This window comes from Heteronotia binoei, chromosome 2 (genome assembly GCF_032191835.1).
Source record: "Heteronotia binoei isolate CCM8104 ecotype False Entrance Well chromosome 2, APGP_CSIRO_Hbin_v1, whole genome shotgun sequence".
NCBI classification, from domain to species: domain Eukaryota; kingdom Metazoa; phylum Chordata; class Lepidosauria; order Squamata; family Gekkonidae; genus Heteronotia; species Heteronotia binoei.
Window position 1 is genome coordinate 65,349,373 of NC_083224.1, and position 15,755 is coordinate 65,365,127.

General features: G+C 48.4%; 2 protein-coding genes across 2 annotated transcripts in view; one reads left to right on the forward strand and one right to left on the reverse strand.

Annotated features, from left to right (window-relative positions):
• TAFA3 (TAFA chemokine like family member 3) overlaps positions 1–15,755 on the reverse strand; it is a 188,541-nt gene that overhangs the window by 86,363 nt on the left and 86,423 nt on the right. The gene's annotated exons all lie outside the window — the stretch shown is intronic.
• LOC132567794 (uncharacterized protein K02A2.6-like) lies at positions 946–4,419 on the forward strand (the record flags this gene model as incomplete). Its single annotated transcript, XM_060233479.1, has 4 exons — positions 946–1,284; positions 1,822–3,003; positions 3,088–3,501; positions 3,712–4,419. Coding segments are annotated over 4 exons (2,643 nt in total), but the record flags the coding sequence as incomplete, so codon positions are not given.

The window sequence follows — 15,755 nt, forward strand, 5'->3', positions numbered from 1 at the left end:
CGCCTGTTCTTCCTCTTTCATTTAAAAGGCAGAATCACAAACACTGCAAGTAATTTAAGCCCTTCAGGCAACTGACACAAGATTTGGCAAAATTTTGTTTCTTAGCTTTCTGCCAACCAAGGGGCTTAGGTCTACCAGAAGTTCTTCTGGAAAAAGATTCCATGGTCAGCCAAGTAAGAAATCTGTATTCTGCACTGTAGTGCATTTTGGTTCCTTGCAAACTGTGGTCAAGCTAGCCTGGCTTTAAGATCCCAGCTAGGCTGATTGAATGAGAAAAACATTTTCTCACCAGAAATAATTGTTAGCAGCCTTCAAGTGAGAGTATCAACACCTGCCTGTACCATCCCTAATGGCTTCAAATTAACAGATTCTTTGCAGCTGAGAGTAGGCATCTCTAGCCTGGGGCCCAAGGACACTGGCCGGCACATGACTCTCAGTCTCCTTGGCAAAAAGGTAGAAGGTTGCATCATCCTATAGGCTCTGATTGGGTCCTTGGGTCTGGAGGCAACCAGACCCCATTCCTATAAGTTAAGTGATGCTTTGCCCAGAGGGCAGCTGCTCAAATCATTGACTATCTGTAGTGTATCAGTAAATAATATGCGACCGGGCGCAGGGGCAACTGGGCCGTCCCAGAAGCCCCAGCGCAGGGCACGAATCTCCCCGCCTATCAACAGCTGTGGCGGGAAGTTCAACGGGTCAGGATTGGCCTGACCAACCCTGTAGGTTGTACCGGGGATTGTATATAAGTGGGACCCGGCCCGCGTGTTCCCTCTCTTGCAACGTGCTCCTAATAAACCATGTTGCCCTACTCTCGTCTCCGCTTCGAGTACGTTACACTGGCGACGAAGGTGGGATCTTAGCCTCAGCGGCTACCACGGAGATCTAGGGCAATCACGAGGCCTGACCGCCGCCGCCATGGCCACACAGAACGGAACCACCGGCTACATCGAGACATTCGACCCCGCCAATCCCGAGACCTGGGAGTCCTACGCGGAGCGGGTCGAGTTCTACCTAAGGGCCAACAAGGTCACCGACGCAGGCTCAAAGAGGGACGTTCTCCTGAGCATCTGCGGGCCAGCCACGTTCGAGATCGCCAAGGATCTCTCGGCTCCCGCCCGCCTCACGGAGAAGTCCTACGAGGAGATCATCAGGCTCCTCACCGGCCATTTCTCGCCACAGCCTTCGCGGGTGGCCCGTCGGTTCCTGTTCCACAGAAGAGACCAGGCCGTGGGGGAATTGGCCGCCAATTACCTGGCGGCTCTCCGCAAGATCGCCGGGAACTGCAGCTTCCCACAGCTGGAAGACACCCTGGCCGACCGATTCACGTGGGGCCTCCGCGACGAGAGGCTCCAGCAGAAGCTCTTCGCCAAGGAAGAGCTCACCCTCCAGAGCGCTTTCAGCGAGGCGGTGGCGTTCGAGAGGACCTCCAGGACCTTTCCTAAGACCCGGTCAGACGCCGTCCACCACAAGGAGCTGGACCACGACCGCATGGAGGAGAGAGAAGCCTACCAGCTGTGTCGCCCCGCCGGCCCACCCAACAGAGCGGCCCAACGCCCCCGAGCGGCCGATCGACCACCGGCGTCGGAGAGGGGTCCGGCCACCAAGTGCGCCAGCTGCGGCGACTCCCACGATCGGAGAGACTGCCAGTACCGGACCTGGGACTGCAGGAGCTGCGGGAAGACCGGCCACATCGCCAGGGCTTGCCGGGCCAAGCTCAACCGCCGGAGGCCGACCACGCACCACGAGTCAGCGGAGTCCCACTCAGCAGACTCCACGTCCCTACAGGTACTGAACTTGCCCCTCGCCACCCCCGATAAAATTAAAGTGGCAGTCCTCATCGAAGGGAACCCCTGCCAAATGGAGGTGGACTCAGGTTCCTCCATTTCCCTCATAGCGGAGGAGACCCTGAGGGAACTGTGCCCCCGGCAGCGGCTGCAACTACCGCCGGCGAACTTCATACTCCGGGACTTTCAGAAGAACCCGGTGCAAGTTGCGGGGTGGGCGCGAGTGCAAGTCGAGAGGGGGTCCTTCTACGGGCCGCTGGACATCCTGGTGGTAAAGCGCCAACTTGCCACCCTGCTAGGGCTGGATTGGTTCAAACCCTTGGGAATACGCGTGGAGGGGGTGGGGCAAACCTTAACGCCCAGCGGGTTCGGGGAGATTTGCAAAGAGTTCCCCGAAGTATTCGACGGGTCCCTGGGAAGCTACAAGGGGCCGGCCATCTCACTACCCCTAGACCCCACGGTCAGGCCGATTCGGCTCAAGGCGAGGAGGGTCCCGTTCGCTTTAAAGCCAAAAATAGAGGCCGAACTAGACCGCCTCACAGCCCAGGGAGTCCTGGAGCCTGTGGACTATGCCACCTGGGAGACCCCCATCGTAACCCCCATCAAGCCAAACGGGGAGGTGCGGATCTGTGCAGACTATAAATGCACGATAAACAAGGCACTGCAGGATAACCCCTACCCAGTGCCGGTGGTAAGCCACGTTCTGGCTGCCCTAGCGGGGTCCAAGATCTTCGGGAAGCTGGACCTGGCACAGGCCTACCAACAGCTCCCGGTAGATGCTAAGACGGCGGAAGCCCAAACGATAGTGACACACAGGGGGGCCTTCAGGGTGAGGAGGCTCCAATTCGGGGTTAGCGTCGCTCCCGGGATCTTCCAGAGTATAATGGACGCTCTCCTGAAAGGGATCCCGGGAGTTCAGCCGTTTTTTGATGACGTGCTAGTCGCCGCCCCGGACCCCGAAGAATTCGGCAACCGCCTAAGAGAGGTGCTCCGCCGGTTCCAGGCTGCGGGGCTCAAGGTCAAGAGGGAGAAGTGCCTGCTGGGGGTTCCGCGGGTGGAGTTCCTGGGGTTCGCCGTGGATGCAGCGGGAATCCACCCCACGGAAGAAAAGACACGGGCCATCGTGCAAGCTCTGGCCCCCACCTGCAAAGCGGAGCTACAAAGCTTCTTGGGGGTCCTTAACTTTTATCACTCATTCCTCCCCCACAAGGCAGCCCTAGCAGAGCCCCTTCACCGCCTACTGGATAAAAAAGCCCCTTGGGTTTGGGGCAAACGACAAGCCGCCGCGTTTCAGGCGGTCAAGGACGTTCTGGTGTCCAACGCGGTGCTCCACCATTTTGACGAGGGCCTCCCCGTCATCTTGGCTTGCGATGCGTCGCCGTATGGGGTGGGAGCAGTCCTGGGGCACCAACTCCCGGACGGGAGGGAGGTGCCGGTAGCGTACTACTCCCGCACACTGACACCGGCAGAGCGCAATTACGCGCAAATAGACAAGGAGGCTCTGGCGATCGTGGCGGGGGTCCGCAAGTTCCATGAGTATCTGTACGGGCGGAGGTTCACCATAGCCACGGACCACAAGCCCCTCTTAGGTCTGCTGGCCCCAGATCGACAAACCCCCCAAATCCTGTCACAGCGCGTGTTGAGGTGGAATCAATTCCTCAACTCCTACACCTACACACTGGTACACCGGGCCGGCAAGGCTATGGGTCACGCTGACGTGCTCAGCCACTTGCCGCTCCCGGAAATGGGTCCAGACCCCGCCCCCGCACACCAGGTCATGCTGATGGAAAGCCTCCCAGAGCCGCCCCTTCACGCAGCGGAGGTCACCAAGGCCACCCAGAAACATAAGACACTTGCACGGGTGCTCGACTGGGTGGTGAGGGGCTGGCCAGAGGGGAACATGGGGGAAGATTTCAAACCCTATAAGGTCAGGGGGGAAGAACTAGCGGCCCACAAGGGGTGCCTACTATGGGGTAGTAGGGTGGTGATTCCGCCCCCGCTGCAAAGACGCGTTCTAGAATCCCTCCATGAGACCCACCCTGGCATAGTGCGTATGAAGGCCCTGGCCAGAAGCTACGTCTGGTGGCCGGGAATGGACGGGGAAATAGAGAGTTGGGTCCGCAGGTGCCAGACGTGCCAGGAGTCGCGGCCCGAGCCTCCCAGCGCCCCCGCGACTAGGTGGGAGTCCACCAGGAAACCATGGTCAAGACTCCACCTCGACTTCGCGGGGCCATTCCAGGGGCAGATCTTCATGATAATTGTGGACGCCTACACCAAATGGCTCGAGGTCATCTCCGTAGGGTCCACCTCGTCCGCAGCCGCAATCCGAGCATTACGCAGGGTCTTAAGCACACACGGTATCCCGGACACCATAGTCTCGGACAACGGGACCGCTTTCACGTCCGCAGACTTCCAGGCGTTCCTCCAGCGATACCTTATTAGGCACATAAGGTCGGCCCCCTTCCACCCAGCCACCAACGGTCAGGCAGAGCGGATGGTCCGCACCACCAAGGAAGCCCTGGGCCGTATTGTACAGGGAGACTGGGACCACCGATTAGCGGCATTCCTATTCGACAATAGGATCACCCCCAACCCGGTCACCGGGGTTAGCCCGGCCGAGCTCCTCATGGGACGAAAGCTCATAACCCGGCTGGACAGACTACACCCCGACCGGGCGTCAGACACCCGCGAGAGCCCCGAGGTCCGGGACGCAGTCAGGGGTTTCTTCGCGGGCGACCCGGTTTACGCCCGGAACTACGCAAGGGGGCCCAATTGGGTGGCGGGCCGAGTGCTACGAGTCACCGGGTCCCGCCACTATGACATATCAACTGAGGGGGGCCAGGTACTACGGCGGCACATAGACCAATTGAGGCGCCGCACGCTACCTGAGGAACTGGCGGACACAGAAGAGGCAAGCGCCGGGGAGGAGCTTGCCGGGGACCGACAGGAGGACGCGGCCCCATCACCCCTAACACCGGCCCAGGTAGCACCGGAACCGCCAGAGCCCGAAGGTGCCGAAGAACCAGTCCGGCCGCCACCGTCCGCACCAGGGGCCACCGCAGCATCAGATGCGGTGGCGGCGCCTCCCCCAAAGGACCTCCCCAGACGGTCCACCAGAGAGCGCCGACCTCCCGCATATCTGCAAGACTATGTTCATTAACCAGGGGGGGAGGGGTGTAGTGTATCAGTAAATAATATGCGACCGGGCGCAGGGGCAACTGGGCCGTCCCAGAAGCCCCAGCGCAGGGCGCGAATCTCCCCGCCTATCAACAGCTGTGGCGGGAAGTTCAACGGGTCAGGATTGGCCTGACCAACCCTGTAGGTTGTACCGGGGATTGTATATAAGTGGGACCCGGCCCGCGTGTTCCCTCTCTTGCAACGTGCTCCTAATAAACCATGTTGCCCTACTCTCGTCTCCGCTTCGAGTACGTTACACTATCCATTATGTCAGTGGTTAAGAGTAGTTTACTTTGGATGCCTGGCTGAAGGCCTTGCCTTGTCTTGTCTTGTGAATGCTGAAACATCCTGTTTGTTTGGAACCTTGGTAACTATAACCCTCATGTATTAGTTAGTCCGGAAAAGAATAGGTTTTATTGTTTTGTTTGTTTACTGTCTGTCTTTAAAATTAACATTTGTATATTAAATAAAATATATATTTTTAATCTTGTCAAATCTTGTCTCTACAGCTTCAAAGCTAAATCAAGAAGCCTTGGCTTGCCCACCCACAGTTAATTTTAGTTTAGAAACTCAGTGCTGCAAGTCTACCTTGCAGAGTTGACTTTCTGCAGTAATTTCTCTGAAAGGTTCAAAGGCTGGCTCTTTCTCTGGAGTTACTGGGAATAGTTCAAGAGCCTGGTAGCAGTCTACTGTTTAGCCTGAAGAGAGGGTGTAGACTCTCTGAAGGATTCTGATAAAGTGCTGTCCCTGCCTTGAGTTAAAAAGGGCTCTTCTCTTTCCCTGGATTTGGGAGAGAGGGAAAACCCAGGACATGTACTTGGCATGGTACAACATTACTAATATTCACTCAGGATTATATGGGCATTATATGGGCATGTGAATGTCTGTCATTCTGTCTGCCAAGTATACCATTCTGTGTAAAGCTCACATACATGATTTCACATATGCATACTAGGAAGGCTGCTAATCATGGATTTGAGTGCACATAGTGAGAAAATGTGGATTTGATGTTTATCAACCAGCTTCAAGCCTTAAAGGGCTACTATTTAGGGGACAGAATGTAAGAAGAGTCATGCTGGATCAGACTCAAGAACCATCAAGTCCAACATTTTGTTCACACAGCGGCCAACCAGCAGCTTCTTGAAAGCCCATAAGCGGGAGGGCTGCAACAGCATCCTCCCACCCATGATCCCCAGCAACTGATATAAAGAGGCATAACTGCCCCTGGTACTAGAGGCAGTAGATAGTCATCACAATTAGTAGCCATCATAACAGCTCTGTCCCCCATGTCCATGTCCATTCTCCTTTCAAAGCCTTTTAAGGTGGCACCCATCACCACATCCTGTGGCAGCAACTTCCACAATTTAACTATGGGTTGTGTGAAGTGTGAAGAGCCCCATGGCGCAGTGTGTTAAAGCTGCAGTACTGCAGTCCTAAGCTCTGCTCATGACCTGAGTTCGATCCCTGGCGGAAGCTGGGTTTTCAGGTAGCCGGCTCGAGGTTGACTCAGCCTTCCATCCTTCCAAAGTTGGTAAAATGAGTACCCAGCTTGCTGGGGGGGAAGTATAGATGACTGGGGAAGGCCATGGCAAACCACCTCATAAAAAGTCTGCCATGAAAATGTGAAAGGAACATCACTCCAGAGTTGGAAATGACTGGTGCTTGCACAGGGGACCTTTCCTTTCCTTTCCTGAAGTACTTCCTTGCATCTGTCCTGAATCTCCCACCCTTCAGATTCTGTGGATGATGCCTGGTTTCAGTATTATGAGAGAGCAAGATGCTCCTGTCCACTTTCTTCACATCATGCATAATTTTATAGACCTCTATAAAGCAGGGGTGGCCAACGGTAGCTCTCCAGATGTTTTTTGCCTACAACTCCCATCAGCCCCAGCCAGCATGGCCAATGGCGGAGGCTGATGGGAGTTGTAAGCAAAAAACTTCTGGAGAGCTACCATTGGCCACCCCTGCTATAAACTCTTCCCTTATTCACCTTTTTTTCTTTTAGCCAGTCCTCATAGGGCAGCTGCACTAGCCTCCTGATAATTTGAAGCTGATCTTTTCAAGCTCAACACTATCCTTTTCTCAGAGACAAGACTTTTCTGTGGTGACACCCCAATTATTCAAAGTTTTCCTTCCTAATATATTAATGTATGGGCACTACATAAAAACTTTTCAGTTTACTAATCAATTTGTTCAGTACAATGGTGTCTTTTCCTCATGTTCTCTTGTTAATGCAACTAAGATTCAAGTCCAGTAGCACCTTTCAGACCAACAAGATCTGTGGGATACGAACTTCTGAGAGTCAAAGCTCCCTTTGCTACCACCTTTGCTATTCCATATAATTTATCTGTTGCTCTGTGTGGTAAGGTACCCACTGCTGCCAATTTGCTATTTGCTGTTGCTTTCACTTTTGTTGTTTTAGATGTCAACAATTTTGTCATTTTAGTATTAACTTAAGCATTTTCTATGGAAAGCATAGCCTATAAAGATTATGATAATTTCCAAGGCATTCAAGAAGAGCCAAGGCACTCAGAGTAGGAATTCATATGTAGGGCAATCAGATCAGACTCTCTAATTAGCACTTTTCAGTTTAAAATCTGCTAGTTCATGAACATTGTCCTTTTAAAAAATATTTTTCTGACATTAGAAATGAGTATGGCCCAATAAGCAAACTAAGAAAGCAAGATGAGAAAGCGTCACAGTGCTGCTTTTCAACGGGAAATTGCATTTAAATAGACACATATATCAAACAATGTGATTAAGATATTCTCACATGAAATAGGGGTGGCATTAGGCTGTGCAAGGGAATAAATTTCCAGCTTAAACTGGCAAAGGTTGCCTAAATGGATGTAGTCAGCAGTTTTCGCTTGCTATCATTAGTTCTCATCACAATACCGTTTCTTTAATAAACATTCATCATTAACTATGAAGAGGAGTGGAGAGAGAGCCTTATGAAAGGCAGGGGATGAGCAGGGTGTATCTTCATCAAGTGTTCAGTTCTCCAGGACAAAATTAAGTGCAAACTCACATAGCTGTCGTGCTACTAACAGGGAAAGGAGCTAGAAGGTGGAATGGGAGAGTGGACACCTGTTAAGTTGGTATTAATAGCTTTCCTGAAGGCCAACATTTCCAGTTTGTCAGAAGAGCAGAACTGCTGATATACTCTTCCCTACACAGCATGACTTTGGGTGATTTGTTTCTCCTTTGCTTTCAAAAGAAACTTCTTGCACCTTTCCGAAAAGCTAGGTTATAAACACTCAATGCCATCTTTGTGGATTGGTGGGAAGGCAATGTGAGAGAAGGGAAGAGCTGGTCCAGCAGCCTCTTAGGGGGTGGGACCTGCTGCAGCCTGAGCCAGCAAGCTCCGGATTCTGTTACTCAGGGTAGGCATCCTGCTCAGCCAGGAACAGCTTAGCTTTGGCTACTACCTACCCCAGACTTAATTGGCACGATCCTAGCTGTGTGACTGCTTTAGGCAGTCTGCAACACACACACACACTCCCGGTCTTTGGTGCTCAACAGCATCTTGGATCACTATGCGGTAGACTTCAGTTCACTGTGGCACATCACAGGATGAGAGAAAGTGCTCCGTGCATTCATAATTCATACCAGTTTTAAGAGTTCATAGCCTATATGATATTTTAATAGCCCTGGATAATAGTTGCTGGTTGCATATAAATAATAATAGTAACAAGTCAATAAATGTATATATTTAGGATAAGATAACAGAAATATATACTGTTAGATGGAATTCCATTGTTGGGTCCTTTTGATTTGTGGCTGATTTCTTATGGAGGAAAGAAAGAACCCACAGGTTGGGTCACTCTTACTGAATTCCTCAATGGTCCACTGCTGGAGACCCATGACTCCACACAGCAACAGTCACACCTCCAAGGGCACCCCTTTGGTACCTGGGGTGCATCCTGCTAGGCCAGGGACTTGGGCACTATCTTCAGGAGTGCTAGGAACGTGCCACTGTTAGGATGCCTCCGACACAACCTGCACCTTCTGCTGCACATTCCACTCCTATAGGTAACACAGCTATTTTGCAGGGCATCTCACAAACATTAGTGCTGCTATCAGTATGGATGGATCAGCTGGGGGCCTGTACTACCTCTCCTGAACCCACCATGGGCCCTGCCCCATGGGAAGAAGGAGATCACATTCATCAGCAGAGTCCAAGTCATCCAGTGCTTCAATGGAAGCTGCCACAGAAAGCCTTCCCCCCTCCCCACAGGAACAAACTGGGCCAAGTAGCAGAAGTTTCAAAAGTCAACGTGATCCTGTGATGTGTCTAGCAGCAGCACTTCCTCACGTGAATTATCATCTGGTGAAGGTTCCACACATACAGATGGCAACTTCTGGAGGGCAGGGGCATTTATTCCTGGGCTTCCAACTTGGGTTTGCAGGTGCAGGGTGGGGGGTGAGCCCAATCTTGGCACTGTGTAGGGAACCAAGCAGCCCCCATGGTGAAGTACAGAAATTCTGAGGATCCTCCTAGTGTCCATTTGCTGCACAAACATCATAATTGTATCTCTGATGGATACTGTGATGGACAAAAGGCCATCCCATTCCTGAAGGAGAAAACAGCCACTCACTTGAGAGTGCTGCTCCAGCATCCAATTATCTTTGAGAAAAGGGGGGTGGAATGTTGGAGGGAAACACAGCAGGAGTTCAGTTCAGTTCTGCCTCTGTGAAAGAGCATTGAGAGCTCAGGTCTGGTGAAGAAGAAGGAGATGATATTGGATTTATACCCCACCCTCCACTCCGAATCTCAGAGTCTCAGAGCGGCTTACAATCTCCTTTACCTTCCTCCCCCACAACAGACACCCTATGAGGTAGGTGGGGCTGAGGGAGCTCTCACAGAAGTTGCCCTTTCAAGGACAGCTCTGAGATAGCTATGGCTGACCCAAGGCCATTCCAACAGCTGCAAGTGGAGGTGTGGGAATCAAACCCAGTTCTCCCAGCTAAGAGTTTGTGCACTTAACCACTACTCCAGACAGAGTGAAGGACAGCTTTGCTTGGTAGTGTGGCAGAGTGTTTTGGCTTTACTTCTGACAGAGAATACAGTACTTGATTGTCAGGCAATGAGCAGAACTTGTGCCATTTAGTCTGACTCTTGGGAAAGGGCAGGCTGGTACAGCTGGAATCCTGTCTATGTGACAGGATCCAACCTAGTGGCGAATCAGTAGAAGCCTGTTTATGTTGGAAAGTATTAAAGAAAAGTGAAACTATGTGCCTCAGTCAGGTTTCTCTTTTGTCTGTCTGGGGACCTGTGCTGCTGATCTATTCCCGAAAAGCTACCTGAAAATGAATGACTCAGACTAAGTCCTGGTTGAATGGTCCCAAATTGTCAGCAGACACAGCTATCCAGCCTGGTCATAGGGCTCCCTGATCACTCTAGTAGTAGTTCAGGAGGAAGAAGCTCTACCCCCGAAGGGCCTGAATAACATAAAAATAAATGCACTGATTTTCTAAAAAGTTTAATAAAGCTCTTCAAATGTCTAACTTGTGTGATGCCTTTTTTGCTTCCAAGGTGGGGGAAGGGAAGAAAATAGGCAAAACAATGTCCTGCAGCACATGGAACAGGGACACAACCTTCAGCTTTCTAGAGAGAGAAATAGAAAAGCTGGAAAGAAATCCTCTGGTAGCTGGCCTGTGCAACTGCAGTCCCAATGTGAGACTGCACAGAAAACCAAAGATAAACAGCCAATTGAATTACCTCTCACTACTTATCTCTCAAGAACACCTCTCCTCCCACTGTCACACCACCCTTATCTGTACAGTACCCTAAAACCTACTAACCACAAAACCCCAAGCAATGGCAAAACAAATACATAGGGCTTGCTGCTAACAAGACACATTCTACAAAGCAGCAACATTTGTGACCCCATGGACAAAGTCACGCCAGGCCCTCCTGTCTTCCACCATCCGCAAAAGTCTGCTCAAATTCGTGTTTGTTACATCAATAACACTGTCCAGCCATCTCATCTTTTGCCGTCCCCTTCTTGTTTTGCCTTCTGTTTTTCCCAGCACCAGGATATTCTCCAGTGAGTGCTCCCTTCTCATTTGGTGGCCAAAGTATCTGAGCTTCAGCTTCAGCATCTGACCTTTCAAGGAACAGTCTGGGTTGATTTCCCTTAGGACTGACTGATTTGATCTTCTTGCAGTCCAAGGGCTCTCAAGATTCTTCTCCAGCACCACATCTCAAAAGTATCTATTCTTCTGCACTCAGCCTTCCTTATGGTCCAGCTCTCACAGCCATAGATTACTACTGGGAATACCATCGCTTTGACTATACGGACCTTTGTTGGCAGGGTGATGTCTCTACTTTTTCTTATACTGCCTAGGTTTGCCATAGCTGCCCTCCCAAGGAGCAGACGTCTTTTAATTTCATGGCTATAGTCACCATCTGCAGTGATTTTGGATTCCAGAAATGTGAAGTCTGTCAGTACTTCCATGTCTTCCCCTTCTATTTGCCAAGGGGTGATGGGGCCAGATATCATGATCTTAGTTTTTTTATGTTGAGTTTCAAGCCTACTTTTGTGCTCTCCTCTTTCACCCTCAACAAGAGGTTCTTTCACCCTCCTCAGTTTCTGCCATTAGAGTGGTGTCATCTGCATATCTGAGGTTGTTGCTTTTTTCCCGGCAATCTTAATTCCGGTTCAGATTCATCCAGGCCAGCATTCCGCATGATGTATTCTGCATATAAATTAAATAAGCAGGGTGACAGTATACATCCTTGTCAAACTCCTTTTCCTATTCTAAACCAATCAGTTGTTCCATATCCCGTTCTGACCCTTCTTGCTTCTTGACCCTTATACAGGTTTCTCCAGAGACATGTGAGGTGGTCTGGTACTCCCATCTCTTTAAGGACTCGCCACAGTTTGTTGTGATCTACATAATCAAAGGCTCTAGCATAGTCATGAAGCAGAAATAGATATTTTTCTGATACTCCCGTGCTTTCTCCATAATCCATCGAACGTTGGCAATTTGATCTCTAGTTCCTCTACCTCTTTGAAACCCAGCTTGAACTTCTGGTAGTTCCCGATCTACATACTGCTGAAGCCTAGCTTGTAGGATCTTTAATATGACCTTGCTGGGATGTGAAATGAGTGCAATGGTGCAATAGTTTGAACATTCCTTGGCATTACCCTTCTTTGGGATTGGAATATAAACTGATCTTTTCCAATCCTGTGGCCACTGTTGCGTTTTCCAAATTTGTTGATAGAGTGTGTGCATCACTTTAACAGCATCATCTTTTAGGACTTTGAATAGCTCAACTGGGATACCGTCATCTCTGCTTGCTTTGTTGTTAGTAATGCTTTCTAAGGCCCATTAGACTTCATACTCCAGAATATCTGGCTCATGGTCAGTGATTTCACTGTCACTGTTGTCAAGGACATTGAGATCCTTCTTGAATAATTCTTCTGTGTATTCTTGCCACCACTTCCTGATCTCTTCTGCTTCTGTTAGATCCCTACTATTTTTGTCCTTTATCATGGCCATTTTTGCATGAAATGTTCCTTTGATTTCTCCAATTTTCTTGAAGAGATCTCTTGTCCTTCCCATTCTATTATTTTCCTCTATTGCTTTGCATTGTTCCTTCAGGAAGGCCTCCTTATCTCTCCTTACTGTTCTCTGGAAATCTGCATTCAATTGGGTGAATTTTTCCTTTTCACCTTTGCCTTTTGCTTTCCTTCTTTCCTCAGTTATTTGTAAAGCCTCATCAGACAGCGACTTTGCTTTCTTGCTTTTCTTTTTCTTTGGGATGGTGCTGATTGCTGTCTTCTGTACAATGTCATGAACCTCCGTCCACAGTTCTTCAGGCACTCTATCAACTCTAGTTCCGTAAACCTATTCTTCACCTCCACTGTATATTCATGTTTATTACGTTGATTTATTCTAGCAACTAAATTAGCTCCTAGCTCTGAATAAGTGCAATATGCTCAAAATTTGTTAGGAGCTGTAATCATTTCTTTTCAGCATATAGTAAAGCACAGTGAATAGTATCCAACCTGCCTCACACCAAAGTCCAGAGCTTTCTGCTGAAGGAAGGCTCTGGACTTAATTGAGCAGAATGGGAAGATACACTACCCAAGCAAAGTGTACTGCAAGTCAATTACATACCTAAGTATAATAGAGCAAAAAAAATAATTCAGGATTCCCAAAATCCAAATACCATACCATTACTGGAATTCAGGAATCTTGGGAAATACTAATTTTTGAGGGGTCCGATATATCTGAATGGGGTGTGTGCATGATTTTTTTTTTTGCACACCCCTAGCCTCCACAGGCAGAAGCCAGGGTGAGGCCAGACAGGCCCATACAAAGGCAAACCAGGGGAAAGCAGTGGTGGAGACTGTGGGCTGGCACTTTATTCCAGCCAAACCCCTGGCAAAGCTAATGTGGCAGAAGAGAGGACAGCTGGGGACAGGAGCCATTCAGCAGCCTGGGGAGAGACCTAGGAGGAACACATCACCACCCTCCCTCAGGAACAAGTCAAGTATGTCCAGGGAAGGGGCCGGGCTATTTGGACCTTTAAAGGCAGGTTCCTGGGGAAAGGGAGGGGAAGCTTTGGAGAGAGAGAGAGAGAGAGAGAGAAAACCCTTCCCATCCCCCTCCTGAGGCCTGGAGAGATCCACCCATGACACACAGCAAGATACCTTAGGGCTGGTCTATGTAGTTGGAGAGGGGGAAGTTGGAGTTGTAGAAGAGTTAGGATTCCCAGCTTTGCGTTGGGAAATTGCTGGAAATTTGGGGGACAGAACCAGGGAGGGCATGGTTTAGGGAGGGCAAGGGACATCAGCAGGGCAAAATACCTACCTTCCACAGCTGCCCTTTCAGAGGAACTTATCTCTATAGCCTGCAGATCAGTTGTAATTCCAGGAGATCTACAGCCCCCACCTGAAGGTTGTATGTCAACCACATGGGATGAACATAGTAATTGATTGGTAAATAGGAGACACCTGTGTTCCACAATCTTATTCACAAAATTTTTTTACAAAACACTCTATCAAAAAAGTTGCTATGCAAGCTTAGTATTAGTTCAATTAAACTCACTTTTATGATTTGTCACTTTGTAATGTAATGTAATGTAATGTAAAATTTTATTTATATCCCGCCCTCCCCCGCCGAAGCAGGCTCAGGGCGGCTTACAACATTTAAAATGAACAATACAATAATAAAACATTAAAATCACATTAAAACCAATCAGTAATTAAAACATTCCTAAACTAACAGTGGCGGTAAGTATTATTAATCTAGCCATAAACATTAGTACAATCATTAGTAAACTTTAAACATAATATATAACAAATCTTAGGGTAGAATACCCAATTTTTACAAGCAGTTCATGTTCCAAACACAAAATATAAATGAACGTAAAGAGAACACTGACAAGTTCACCTAGGCAAAAAGTCTATAAAAGAATTTCTTGCTTGTTACGTAGACCTCTTGTTTCATCTGTTGACGTTATTTGTATCAACATGGTAATCCACAACGAAGTTGCAAAATGACAATTCTAGCTGAAACAAGGTTCAGAAGTTCTACAAAAGTGTATGCAGAGCTGCAAGGAAGGCAGGACTCACAGACTGTGTTGAAGTATATGGGATAACACGTATTCTAGATAATCATGTGTTTCGATGTCAACTTCTTATTGATCACAATACTTCAATTTTTGGAACTATGACAAAATTATACAAAAATAAACAACTGTATTCCATGAAAACTGCTCCAAGAGACCCGAGAAATAGAAAGAAACTTACCCAATGCTCAAACAGCTATTCATGCAGTTAATCAATTACTGAGGCGGCACTAGCGGTTTTCAAAGCGCTAAGCGTTTGAACCCAATTTTTAAAGTAATACAGGAGGTTAAACTCTAGCATTCCTTATATATAAACTCTAGAATAACTCTAGAATATATAAACTCTAGAATAACTTATATATAATGCCGCCCCTAAGTTCTTTCAGATCATGGTTACAGCTTAAAATATGACTAACAATTGGCACCTCCATTACCTTTGATTTAACGCGGGAAAGATGCTCCAAGAAACGGACCTTTAAGGTCCCTATGTAAAGCAGACCCTATGTAACACAAAGAACAGCCGCACCGTAAAAAATAAATGACCTTAGAAGAAGACTCACAATTAGAAAAGTGTCTTAGATGCCATGTGAAGTCATTTATACACACTTCATTAGATTGAATGGTATTATCACAAATAGTGCAGTCCTTTCCGCATTTAAAGTGCCCAGGGGGAAGACGTGGTCCCACTTCTTGTTTAGAGAACAGATCAGAATGCACTAGCAAATCTTGAAGATTACGTCCGCGTTTCCATCCCACCTTGGGAAAATCCATACCACCTAGTGAAGACTGAACCATATGCCAATATTTACGTACAATATTGCCGATATTTACCAACTGCTTACTCCTGGGTGTATATTTTAGGGTGCAAACCAAATCATCACGACTCCTGGATTTCTGTACAAATAAATCATTTCTAGAGACAGCCTGTGCTCTATTTTTAGCCTGTGGATAACCTCTAAAGGATATCCCCGTTGTTCAAAGGAATGCATCATTTCTACACTACTGTTTTGAAAATCCTGAGGGGATGTTGAATTTATTTTGGCTATATGGTAAGTTTATTTTGGCTATATGGTAAGTTTATTTTAATATGCTGAGGATGAAAAGACCTAAAATGTAAAAAAGCATCAGAATCAGTGGGGTTTTTTATAAACTTTCACTCCCAATTTGGTACTATTTTGAAAAAAAAAGCAGTGGTGTCTAAGAAATTA